General features: G+C 52.9%; 1 protein-coding gene across 1 annotated transcript in view; it reads left to right on the top strand.

Annotated features, from left to right (window-relative positions):
* The first annotated feature begins 1,324 nt into the window (after positions 1-1,324).
* ONECUT1 (one cut homeobox 1) overlaps positions 1,325-12,758 on the top strand; it is a 35,385-nt gene continuing 23,951 nt past the window's right edge. Inside the window, exon 1 of the mRNA XM_081047989.1 lies at positions 1,325-2,527. Within this exon, the coding sequence (XP_080904115.1) occupies positions 1,423-2,527 (1,105 nt within the window). The 5' untranslated portion in view covers positions 1,325-1,422. The remainder of the gene's footprint in view (positions 2,528-12,758) is intronic.

The following is a 12,758-nucleotide window of genomic DNA, read 5'->3' as shown; positions in this document are numbered from 1 at the left end:
GAAGAGGGCGTCCCTATGGGCCAAGCGGAGACCGGCGTGACTGGTCCACCCTGCCGGCGTCAGTCCTTCCCGCAAGCAGTGGCTTCTGGGTGCTTTACCAGGAGGGCCATGGAGGAAGCGCAGGAACCGAGAGAGCCTCGTCAGCACCACCAGCACCCAGAAGTTAACATGGGAACCCACGAGGGCACTCCCCGCCCCCAACACACACACACACACACACACACACACACACACACACACACACACACGAGTCTTAGGCGAAGCCGGCGCGCCGCCTTAATTGTCAGCTGAGCCAGAGAAGGACCCAGGCGGCGGAACACAGCGAGGTATGACCCGGGCGGGGACTCTTGGCACCGAGCGCTCCTCTCTCCAGGGCACGGAAGAGGAGGGGTGGGCAGGGAATTATCAGGGAGGACTAAGGTTGCTGGGTCAACAGCCACCAAGCTGCCCAAGGCTGTTAAGATATTTGTTCCCCTCCCCCTACAAAAAGGCCAAGCACTTGAGGATGGGGAGAACGCGGACTCCCAGAAGCCCTGCGAGACATAAAGCTCAGTGGGCCAGGGTGGAAGGAGAGATGACACAGTCCTCAGCATCCCGGGCAAGCTGCGCCGGGAGGCGGCCACTTGAGACAGGGGTGACAGCTCCCCGAGCAGAGCGCACCCCCAAGGATGGAAGCCCGGCACGTGCGGACGGGGCTGGGAGGACGGCCCACCCAACCCAGGGAGCCGAGACGGGCGCACGTCTCCTGGGGCTGCGGCGGCTGCCCCAGGTCGCTCTCTACGCTGGGCCTTCCCGGGCGCGCGTCGCACACTCAGCCACCCGGCGCGGCTGGCGAAGCGCGGGGGCCCCCTCCTACTTTTGTAAGGGGACGTCACGGACCGCGCGCGCGGGGGCCGAGGGGGCGGGGCCGAGCCCGCGCCTGCGCGCTGCGCCCTGCCGGCTGGAGGGCGGGCCGCGGCGGCTACGGCGGCGGCGGCGGCGGCGGCGGCGGCGACGGAGGAACCGCGGCCACAGAGTCTGCAACAGTAACCGAGCCATGGCTCGAGCTGGCCAGCGGCGCGGGCAAGCACCAGCCGCGGAAGGCGCGTGGGCTGCATCAGGAGAACCGGGGGCCCCACGACTCTAAGAAGGAGAGGGGCGAGACGGCACTGGGGGCGAGGGTGCTGGGGACACCGCGCTCACCCAACGGCGCGGATCCTTTTTGGAAATTAATATTTAAAAAAAAAGCCGAGGACGCAAAGGAGAAGGTGGGGGCAAGAGGGAAGGCTAGCCACACAGAGGGAGACAGAGCCCCACAGTGAGAAGGAGGAAGGAAGGCAACAGTCGCCAGCAGCGGATGTGAAGACCGGACTCCGTGCGCCCTTTGCCGCCTCTGCCCGGCCTCATCGATGTTGTGTCCGCCGCCCGCTCGCCCGGATCACGATGAATGCGCAGCTGACCATGGAGGCGATCGGCGAGCTGCACGGGGTGAGCCATGAGCCGGTGCCCGCCCCTGCCGACCTGCTGGGCGGCAGCCCCCACGCGCGCAGCTCGGTGGCTCACCGCGGCAGCCACCTGCCCCCCGCGCACCCGCGCTCCATGGGCATGGCGTCTCTGCTGGACGGCGGCGGCAGCGGCGGCGATTACCACCACCACCACCGGGCCCCTGAGCACAGCCTGGCCGGCCCCCTGCATCCCACTATGACCATGGCCTGCGAGACTCCCCCAGGTATGAGCATGCCCACGACCTACACCACCTTAACCCCTTTGCAGCCGCTGCCGCCCATCTCCACCGTCTCGGACAAGTTCCCCCACCATCACCACCACCACCATCACCACCACCACCCACACCACCACCAGCGCCTGGCGGGCAATGTAAGCGGTAGCTTCACGCTCATGCGGGACGAGCGCGGACTGGCCTCCATGAATAACCTCTATACCCCCTACCACAAGGACGTGGCTGGCATGGGCCAGAGCCTCTCGCCCCTCTCCGGCTCCGGTCTGGGCAGCATCCACAACTCCCAGCAAGGGCTCCCCCACTATGCCCACCCGGGCGCCGCTATGCCCACCGACAAGATGCTCACCCCCAACGGCTTCGAGGCCCACCACCCCGCCATGCTTGGCCGTCACGGGGATCAGCACCTCACGCCCACCTCGGCCGGCATGGTGCCCATCAACGGCCTTCCTCCGCACCACCCCCACGCCCACCTGAATGCCCAGGGCCACGGGCAGCTCCTAGGCACAGCCCGGGATCCCAACCCTTCCGTGACCGGCGCTCAGGTCAGCAATGGAAGTAATTCAGGGCAGATGGAAGAGATCAATACCAAAGAGGTGGCGCAGCGTATCACCACCGAGCTCAAGCGCTACAGCATCCCACAGGCCATCTTCGCGCAGAGGGTGCTCTGCCGCTCCCAAGGGACCCTCTCGGACCTTCTGCGCAACCCCAAACCTTGGAGCAAACTCAAATCCGGCCGCGAGACCTTCCGGAGGATGTGGAAGTGGCTGCAGGAGCCAGAGTTCCAGCGCATGTCTGCGCTCCGCTTAGCAGGTGAGCAGCTCAGGGAACCGGGCGCTCGGAGATGTAAGGGACGGGGGAGCAAGGGACGGAGGCAGGGAAGGAGAGAGGGCTGGGACCGCTTCACTCCGTCCTCTTTTCCCCGAGTGAGGGGTCCTTGGACCTGGACGAGCCAGCACACGGCTCCAGGAAGCAGACCAACTCCTCCCGGACTTGGTGCATTGGGCTGTGGCAGCCTCGGGAGCTGAGTGGCGGGGTCTCAGCGACTGCGGGGACGCGTTTGTGCTCGGAAACAGCACTGGCAGCTCGCATGGCCCGAGGTGGAGAAAAATCCCCGCGCCTGGCTGTGCGTCCCCTTCTCCGGAGGTTGGGCACTTGGGGATTGGGAAGAGGGAGGCAACGCGTGCAAGAAACTGCGCGCGGGTGCTGCCAGCCATTGCCCCTGGCACGTACCCGGGCGCTGGGCTGGATCTGCCTGCCAATGTTTGGCTGAACTCGCTGCGGTGACCCCCTCCCGCCCTCACTTTATGGGCGCCGGGCGGGAATCGAGGGAGCCCAGTGTTCTAGCAAAAGATTCTGAAGCGCGGGGCTGTGGGTGTGTGGCGCGGACTGTGTGTGAGATTTAGCACCCACGCTGCCCGTGTCACCCGCCGGAGACCGAGGAGAGGGAGGCAGAGCGGGCGGAGGTCCGCGTGAGGGCGACCGAGCTACCGGGGAGCTTCGGCGGAGCCCAGGGACAGCCAGCGCTGCCAACTCGCTTAAGACTTCGCATTTTGTTTTATTCCTCTGCATGATTTTTTCGTCTGAATCCCCGCGCGGGGCGGTGGGAATGTGGAAATGACCCCCAGGTTTGGGAGCGTAGGTCTCCCGACCCGAAACCCCCAGGCCGGGACGTTTCTGATTGACCGAGAAGGTCTCGGCGGCGCTGCGCAGACGCAGCCCCCGGCTCCCCGGTCGCTCGAGGCCAAGGTGCGGACAGGGCTCCCGCGGGCCGACTGCCTGGGGGGCAGCGGAGCCCCGCCTGAACCGCGCCGGGGATTTCACGCGGATTCCGCGACCTTTGAGAGCGGAGGACACTAGGGGAAATAGAGCCAGGGCCAGCCGACCCGGTACGCGGTTTGAGGACACCTACGCTGACTTGACTGACTCCTGGGTCCATGCCCCCACCTCTCAACCCCCAATCTCAGTCCGGCACCTTGGCCTGAGTCCTGGCCAAGAGAAAGAGAAAGGTAAAAGCCGGTGTGAGGGTTTGTTAATTAACTGATCGTTCTCCATTAATTCGTCCCTGGAGAACGAGAGACAGTCAATCCGCTCAGAGCCGGGGGCACTGAGCAGTTTCACTGTCTAAAATCAAAGCGAGGCCAGAGCCCCCTCCCCCACCTCGTGCAGTCCAATGAGAAGCTAGAGGGAAGCAGGTGCTGGCGTGCCCGCGATCCTGCGACTCCGGGCCGGGTGCGACCCCCAGCAGTCCTCCCGTGTGGGTGCTCAGGCGGGGCGCCGCGCTGGTTGAGCCTCTGCCCCTCCAGGTTTTTCCAGCCCAGCCTCGCGCTCGCTCGTTCCCTCCAAGCAAATTCCTCACTCGGGGAAGTCAGGGGTAGGAGCACAGTAAGTGAGAGATTGACCGGGTGCCCTGTGGGCTCCCGCGATTACACTCTCTATGTGTGCAGCCACCATATGTCCCCTCTCCGTGGGCTGACCGAGACCCCAGGGCACCTGAAATTCCAGAGCGGCTGGGCGAAACAGCTACTCTCTCCCTGACTGCTCTGCCTCTGCCTGCGCCCAGGGTGGTCGGTGCCTTTTCACACACCTACGCCAGGCTCGAGCCCGGCTTCAGTACCTTTTACCCAGGCAGGGCCCGCACAGGCCTGTGAGGGGTTTGGAAATAGACTGGTGCCCCCAGGGAAGCCGGTCGTCCACCCGCCACCAGGTGAAAGCTTTTACTTTGAACCCTCCTCCACTGTCCCCGAATTTCGCCCCCTGGAAGGACAGACTGACAGGTTCTGTTCAGAGCCCATCCTCATGCCCTGGAAACACGACCTAGTGCCCTGCAGTGCAAGAGCGTCCTCTGACCTCCATGCGTGGGCGCCGCAGTGCCGTTGAAGGGGACCCTGAGTACTGCGACCCACACACGGGCAGCGTGCTGGCTGAGGCTCACGGGACGTAGGAGGCTATCGAGGGGGCGCCTGTGTGGCACCCAGCAGCCCGTGGCGTGGTGTTCTCTGCCCGAGGGATGTGGCCTTTTTTTCGAGGGGAAAGAAAAAAGGAAAATCGGAGAGCCTGGTAGGACACGCGTTTGGCGACAAATCCTAAACGGACTCGGCATCCTAAGACCCGGATGGAGCGTCACCTCTTTCTTTAGTTTAATTAAAGGGGTGGGGAAGGCTGGGATGAGGGTGGGAGCGGAGCGAACCCGGAGCAATCCCATTACGCTGCAGAAGCCACGACCTGTTTTTAAGTCATTGAAGAACAAGGAGCCGTCTGGTTAACACTGTCATTTGGAAAAATAAATGAGAGTGAGGCCGTTTCCTGAACTCTCCAAATGATCTATGCTGGGCTTTGCAGGAGATTTAAAACGGATTGCAGACCATGTTTGCCGGGGCTATGAGACACTGCCGTCTCATCCCCTTCGCCACGTCCCAAGCACAGGGATGCTCCTTACAGCTTTGCTCGCTGTTGCACTCCAAGACCCTCCAACCTAGTCCCTACCCCTTGTGAGACTGGGACCCACCGAGGTCAGTTCTGTCACTCGGTGGCGGGAGAGTGGCCTCTCCATGCCCCTCCTTGTACCCCAGGTTCCACGCAGCCTGCTGAGCGGCAGGACCTCCGCACGTGGCCCTGTGTTTGGGGCGGCACCTTCTGGTTAGGAAATTGGAAGACTGGAGACAGGAAGAAATTCTAACCCAATTAACTACCTTTAAAAAAAAATCAATGTATATTCTCTCAATGTAATACTTGCTGCTACATTAAAGTGTAGTGCAACCAGGCTTGCGCTGCATCTGGTCCCAGGTGGAGTGGGAGGGCTGGGCTGTGCTGTGCAGGTAGGTGAGTGCCCCGCCTCTGACGTGAGCGCCTATTAAGACTTCAGGAGATTAGTTTCCAATTAAATGTTCTAATTCCAGAAGGCGTCAGTCACAGTAAGAGATCTGCCAGCCCAGGAAGAGGCTGCAACAGGCACCCACCAGCTGGCGCAGCACTGCGGACCCTGGGCAGGGGTGGGTACTGAGTCACTCGAACGCTTTGGTACCAGGAAACCTCCAAACGGCGCCGCAGAGCGGCCCGTGTCCGAAGCCGGGACTGCGCCCACTTCCTGTCCCAGATTTGCTCCAGAGCAACTTGGACAGAGGGCTTGAGCCCAGGAGAAGCGGAGAGGGTGGAAAAGGGGGGGGTCGGTCAGACCAGGAGGTGGCCATGAGAAAGTCTCAACCCCAGCCAACCTGGGCTGTGTTTGCCCTAAGTGGCCTTGGGGCCTGGTTGATTGATAACTGGACCCCGCGCAAGTTCATTTGTTTTTTGTTAATATTTATCCCGGAGGGTGACATTTCAACTGTCCCCTCGGTTCCCTGGGCCAGGGAGCCAAGCAGAAGGATTGCCATTTGGGGCTCTGGGAACTCCTCTTTCCCAATCCTCGAAGACTTCTGGGCCGGGAGAAAAGCCAGCACTGAGAGTGTGGGACGCGGGACTGGAAGGGTGCCTCGGCCCAAGAGTAAGAGGAGAAGGTGCCAAGCAGACTGGTTCCCTCAGGTTGCAACTGGGTGTGACCGATCTCGGGCAGTGTAGGTGCTCCCAGCCGCCTGAAGCGGCAACAAAAGGCCAGCAGGGCACAGCCAACCTCGGCAGCCTGGGAGTGCCTTCTCTGAAGGCCTGGGGTGGCTTTCTCCTAGGTGGCTGAGGAACTGGCCAGTTGTCAGGCAGAGCTGGAGGTGGGAGTAGGCCACCCTCCACCCCAGGCCAAATGGTGGCTGTGCACCCGGGAAGTTGGCTGGGACCACACACACACACACACACACACACACACACACACACATACACACACACCGAGCAGGAAACCAAAAGGCCTCTCTCCGGACAATCACCAGAAAGCTCTCATGGGGCTTTCTCACAGCCCATGTCTGACCCCTCGAGGATGTGAGACAGTAGTTCCCTCTTGTCATCCCCACTAGGGAGCACAAATCCCAGTGAAGAGAGAACGGAGCTCGTGGAGTTAAGACTGCACGTGGTTTGACTAGGGTCGGGCCGACATTCTTGGGCTCAGGGAGGCCTGACAGTTATTGTGTGGCTACCCTGTTGTCAGCGCATGGAGGAGAGGGCCACGGAGACAAACCCGGAGGGTGGCTGGCTGTCCCGCCAGAGGGTGCAGCCCGGAGCGCCTTCGAAGTGCTCCCAGGGCCATCCGGTCGGCTGTAGCGAACCACCTGGCCCAGGGCGGCTGTGGTCAGTAGAGACTAAGCCCTGCAGTCGCTGTTTTGCAACTGGCACTTGGGACGGACTGTACCAACAATAGCAAGTTGTGTTGTAGCAGCAAAGTGACTCAAAGCCCAGCGTGCAACTTTCCTTATCTTCAAGCGTGGAGCCCTTAGCGCGCGGTGGGGAGACGGACTGCTGCGCTCCGTTTGGGCTCACCTTCTCCGGGTAGCCCGACAGGCTGTGCTGCGATAGCTGCGCGCGCCCCCTGTGGGCCTCGGGGCTTCCAGCCCAGCAAGCCTCGGTGGTTCAACCCGCTGCGGAAAGGGATGCGTGCTGCGGCTTTGTTGTGTAGAAAATCTTTGTCCCACTGATTTCAAAAACGATGGCTATTTTTGATAGGAAGTGGGTATAGAGGACGAAGAAAAGGATACCTGTGGATCTACCTTGGTTCCCAACAATGCCTAGGTATTACCCCAGTAATGAGACAAAATTGTCATTCCCCCCCACCCCAGTACACCCCAACTCTAATCTATCCAAACAAGATGCATATTTGGTTCTTCTACTCGAATTATACTTTTAATGGCATATTTTTATTTGAGAAAAGAGGGGTCAGAGCAGAGAAAGTGGTCCTGGGCGGTCTAAATAAAGTTGGAGGTTGGGGCTGGAGGATGTAGGACTGGGAGGGCGGATTATCGGTTCCATTGTTTGGTTATTTCCCCTTCCAGCTAACTGGATAGGAGTTAGGAGGCTGCGCTGAGGCCTTGAGCTTGGAGGTCTTTGTTTCCTCCCGTGTGCAGCGGGTGAAAGGGTGTTCGGAGACCAACCAGCCTCGAGCCCCGATGCAGAGTCAGGACCCTGGACAGGGCCCCGCGGGCTTGTTACCTGGTCCAGTTTCTCTTCACCCCTGGAAGGTGGCTAGAATGCCTTTGAAGAGTTGTGGTGAGAAAACGAACACTAACAGATAATATTCCGAAGTTTATGAGAAATCATAAGGGCCCCGCCAGGAATATACACAGGCACAGTCAAGGAATCGAAAAGATCAAACCTGTTCTCGTGGATCAGGTGGTTGATCTTTTCCTCCCTCTCTGGCAGCTTTCTGTGTGCGTCTGAGTGCATGTGCACACCTGCTTATAAAATCGGAGTTTGAGTCCCTATGGGTATGACAGGGGTTGAATCATTAAGCTAAAACGTTCAATTCAGTACCTTTGATCCATGCTGGGGAAAATCTATAGTCATCTCTAATCTACCGAGTCTTTAAGGAGGTTGTTACACGAGCTGTTTTGATGTCATCATTTCCACATTCATGGTGAATTCAGCTAATCAAACAGATACTGCTCCCCAAAGTTCTCAGAAGAAATAGTTCCTACAGAGTATATTACTAAAATATATAATGTTAATTTCCATGTAAGAAAGATGATCCTCACGTCTGATGAAGGTAAGTAATTACAAAGGAGTTTCTCAGTGTCTTGCTCCTCAGAATCCATAGTTAGAAGTCTTGCCCTTCAAGTAACAGTGCTCACTGCTCTTTGTAAACTCCACATATCGGAAGTTAAACACCAACTAAATGTTTTAAATCAATCAAGGAGCCTTGACGGATTGACTGGATGAGGAGTGACTAGTTTCATTTCAGTCCCCATTAAAACAGCAGAATTTCTACACTCTTGGTAAAATTGAATGGTCCCATTGAGTAGCAACAGAAGGAGAGTCTTGTTGAAGTCCTGGTAGCTAGAGGATAAATTTCTAATAATTGTGGATAAAAGCATTCAACAAGTATTCATTGAAAACTATTTTCATTATGTCTCCATTTAAATAAGATGAATATGGAGGGAAAAAACATATTATTTCCACGTGGAAGGCGTCAGAGTCATAGAATTCACTAAAAAGAAGAGACTTATTTGTAAGGTTCATGAATTTAGTGCACAATCATAAATTCCCATCTTCTATCAATAGATTTGCAAGGTTTTTATTTTAACACAAGTATATTAATACTAATGAAGCTTAATTTCTCCTGTTTCTCTGTACAATGAAGTTAAATAATTTACCTGTAGTAACACAGCTAGAAATCACCGATGCCCTGAACTCAGCTTTCTTAGCTCAAAGCCCAGAACCCTCTTACCTGCCACCTTGTGCCTCTATTACTAGTACAGGCCTGCCAGGTTAGTGGACCCCAAATGTGGAAATGTCTGATTGTCTACCATAAACACCCAATCTGGAAAGTTTCTGCATAATAAAGGTCTTGAAATTAGAGAGTGTATCTTCCCTCTGGGACTCTCAAAGAGTTACTTATGGAAACTTATTTCCTTTTTGCTCAAGACTTATAAGAGAGATTTTTTTCTTTTATTGCTCTCTTTTGAAGAAACAGCCAGAGGGAATGTTAAGGTAGTAACAGAGCTAGATGTGGAGCCCAAGTCTCCCTATCCATTTGTTCACTTAAACAATTATTGATGGGCAAGACCCATCTCATTAGATGTGTTCTGTGGGTAGGACTGGCCCATTGGGACGCATGCCTGGAGGAGGGCCCAAAGGCCCAAACCTCCCACACTTGCCGGCATTGGTCTTCTGATTTGCACTTGTACAGCTATTACATTTCTTGGCTTCACATCAGTGCCTGTCTTGCTATTCCAAAGCTTGCCTATTATTCATATCTTAGGACTCTGCACTAAAAAATAATAAATTGACTAAAACTCTGTATAGATGTTGGCAATCATCCAGAGGGCAACTTCCAATTTCCATCAAACAGCGCATGTTTCCAGTTATCCATGTGTTTCTCATCTTCCTTTGCATATGCCATAGGGTACTCAGAATCGACGGTTTCTGAAATCACTGCTTTCGTCTTCACATCTGGTGATGATCTCATAGTCCCAAAGAGAGGTTATCAGAGGAACACAATAAACTATGTGCTTTTCCCTTTCTTTTCCTGTCGTCTTCTTAAAAACAGATCAATGGGGAAAATTAAATAAATAAACGAGCGCCGCGCGCCACCTCGTGACCGTCGTGCTCACTGCAGGTGAAGTGCGTGAGAGGAGTGGCTAACGCGGTTCAAGTATTGATGGAGTCACAAAAACCGTTCATTAAGGCAATTTAATCTTTGCTATTAAATGTGCTTTCAATTCATTTGGGGTAATTAAGATGCAGTTAAAGTGATTAAATTCTAATTACTTATGCTAGACAAAGACATATTTGTCACACTAATGCGGTTAACTAAGGACTCAGAAAGAAAGTTAACATTTACTTCAGATGATGCAACTGGAAAATTCAGTTCCTCTTTTCATCATTAATCCAGTGAGCTGGGTGATTATGTAATGGCATTACAAGCTCATTAAATAGGGGAAGTACTGATTAAAATGACTGCTAGAATGAAAACCTGAACCAGGAGTACCTCAGTACCGTTTGCTCAGCATTCCTAGCAAAATTACTTAGTGTTCTTTCCCACCCCAAAGTAATAAACAGCTCCTGAGTTTTATCCTGACATTAAAAGAGAGATGGCTCACAGAAAGCTTTTATTGCCACCTGCAGACATTGTTAAACCAAAAGATATTTTTATATGGTAAATAGATTCTTGGGGTAGAGATGTGGGGGGGGAGGGGGTTGGGGGGAGATTCTGAAGTAAACAGCTCCAGAATGAAAATTTCCACTGCAGGCTTGGGGAGCCACATTCCTTCACTCAAACACCCTTCCTTATTAAGCAGTTCTTCTTCCGCTCTCCAGTTCCACTTGTACTGCCTTTGCATGGAGACAGATTCCTCTGCACAGGATTATGCCGGTGTTTAATTATTCGGCGCACTCTGAAGAGCGCTAAATATCTCAGCTGCAAATTGGTCTCTTCAGTGTTTTTCTACATTCGCATGTAAAGCCACCTGAGATTATAAACCATCCGGTGACTGTTTTGCCATAATGTGCACAAACAGTTCCCAGCTTCTTGCGATGGCTTAATTTTGAGTGCTTTTAACAGTAGGATGAATTGAAACCGAGTCAATTTGAAGTTTGCATTCCTCACAAAATGGCTTCGTAAGGCAGTGCCTAACATTTGCCTGGGAGGATGATCCAAGGACAAGGAAGGTCAGTCAGAAAATTAAGGATTATCTTCCCCCAGGAGATGGGTGTCTTTTAATACTGTTAAATTTGTATATTGAAAACCATAATTGTAGAGATGCCATCTTTCCCCTACTTATGTCATTGAAATTCAATATTACCCCTGTTTACTTCATAAACAAAGAAGCTAAAGTTATCAAATTTATCAGTCACTTAAGTCAAACAACTACATTTTAAAAATAAATTGGCAATTATTTGAATATACAGAGCCGTTTTAATTTAATAGATCATGTTATGCCATCTTAAGTTACTAAAACAAGCAAACAAATTTTTTAAAACGCTGGACTAAGAATCAAGAGCCTTGGGCACAGGTTCTTGCACTAATTAGCTCTGAAAACTTGTCAAGTCATTTAACCTTTCTGGGCCTCAGTCTCCTTAACTGGCCTTACGGTCCTTTCCAGGTCCCACGTTTTGTGATCGATCGCCTTCTATGATAATTGTGTACCCACAGCAAAGTCTCTTATCTCAATTGAGAGCTCTGTCTCAAAGTCAAGATTCAACAAGGTGTTCCTGTCAGGTGGTCAGGAGGACACAGCCTATCCAGTCAGCCTTCTGGCACACAAAAAAGTTGCAGTTTGAGATTGCAGTTTCTCTGTCTTAATAGCACAAGCTGTTGGCTAGGATATGGATCAAGAAATCATACACTGCTGGAGGGGATGTAAATTGGCACTGTTGCTTTAAAAGATAATTTGGCATCATCTTCTAAACCTGAACATACACCTATCCAGCAACTCTTTGAAACATAATTGCAATAAACTCACAGATGGTCCTGGAGATGTGTGCAAAATTGTTTGTAGCGGCATTGTTCATAAGAGAAATGCACACACACACACACACACACACAGAAACAACTCAAATGTCCACTGACAGAAATGCATAAATAAATTGTGATGTATTTATATGATGCAGTAGTGTATTGTGATGAAAATGAATGAGCCACAGCAAAACACAACAGCTAGTTGAGTCTTAGGAACAATGTTGCTTCTTTTTTTTTTAAGGACAACATATAGACTATCACACCAGAACAATACCATTTTTACAAAACTCAAAAACAAGTAATGCTAAATAACCTATTGTTGGGAGGTACATAAGTATTGTTTTAAAAAACAAATGAGTAATGGATACAAATTCAGGAGAGTGGTTACCTCTGGTAGGGGAAAGCCAGGTGATAAGAGGAGAGACCGCCCTTGTAGCCTTCACAGGTATTCATTTTGTTGCTATGCTGCCTATCTTAAGTATATGATACATGAAGTATTGTGGTGTAGGTGGTAACTATTATTTAATTTTAACATTGGGAAGGAGAAGGATTGTTTTTGTCTGGTTCCCTAAGCCAAACAATTTGGACCAAAGGAACCCCAAAACATTTGTATTGTCATTTATGCAGTTCCTAGCCCTGTAATAAATGTCAGCCCTCTTAAGAATTATATTCAGCCAATTGTGGAGGAAAGCAAAAGAGGACATCTCATTAAATATGGAAAGAGGGGACATTCTTCATTCGTCTGAGCAGCTGCTAACTAGCAGTGCTATGCTCAGCCCTGGGTATGGTGTGTACAACGGACTAGTCCCTTGGAACTCACAGTCGAGTGGGGAAGAGAGACAAATAACTGTTCATATCCTTCTTCTTGGTGGTTTTTCTGTGCCAAGAAGAGGTTCAGGGTTTGATGAAGTGACATTTTTGAAGATCTACAAGATAAGTAGGATTTGGGTCAGAAGTGGAGGGAGATGTTTCCAGGCAGAAGGAACAATAAACAGCACGCGTGGAGGCCCT

This window comes from Rhinolophus hipposideros (assembly GCF_964194185.1).
Source record: "Rhinolophus hipposideros genome assembly, chromosome: 5".
In the NCBI taxonomy this organism is placed as follows: domain Eukaryota; kingdom Metazoa; phylum Chordata; class Mammalia; order Chiroptera; family Rhinolophidae; genus Rhinolophus; species Rhinolophus hipposideros.
This window is presented reverse-complemented; position numbering and strand designations above follow the sequence as displayed.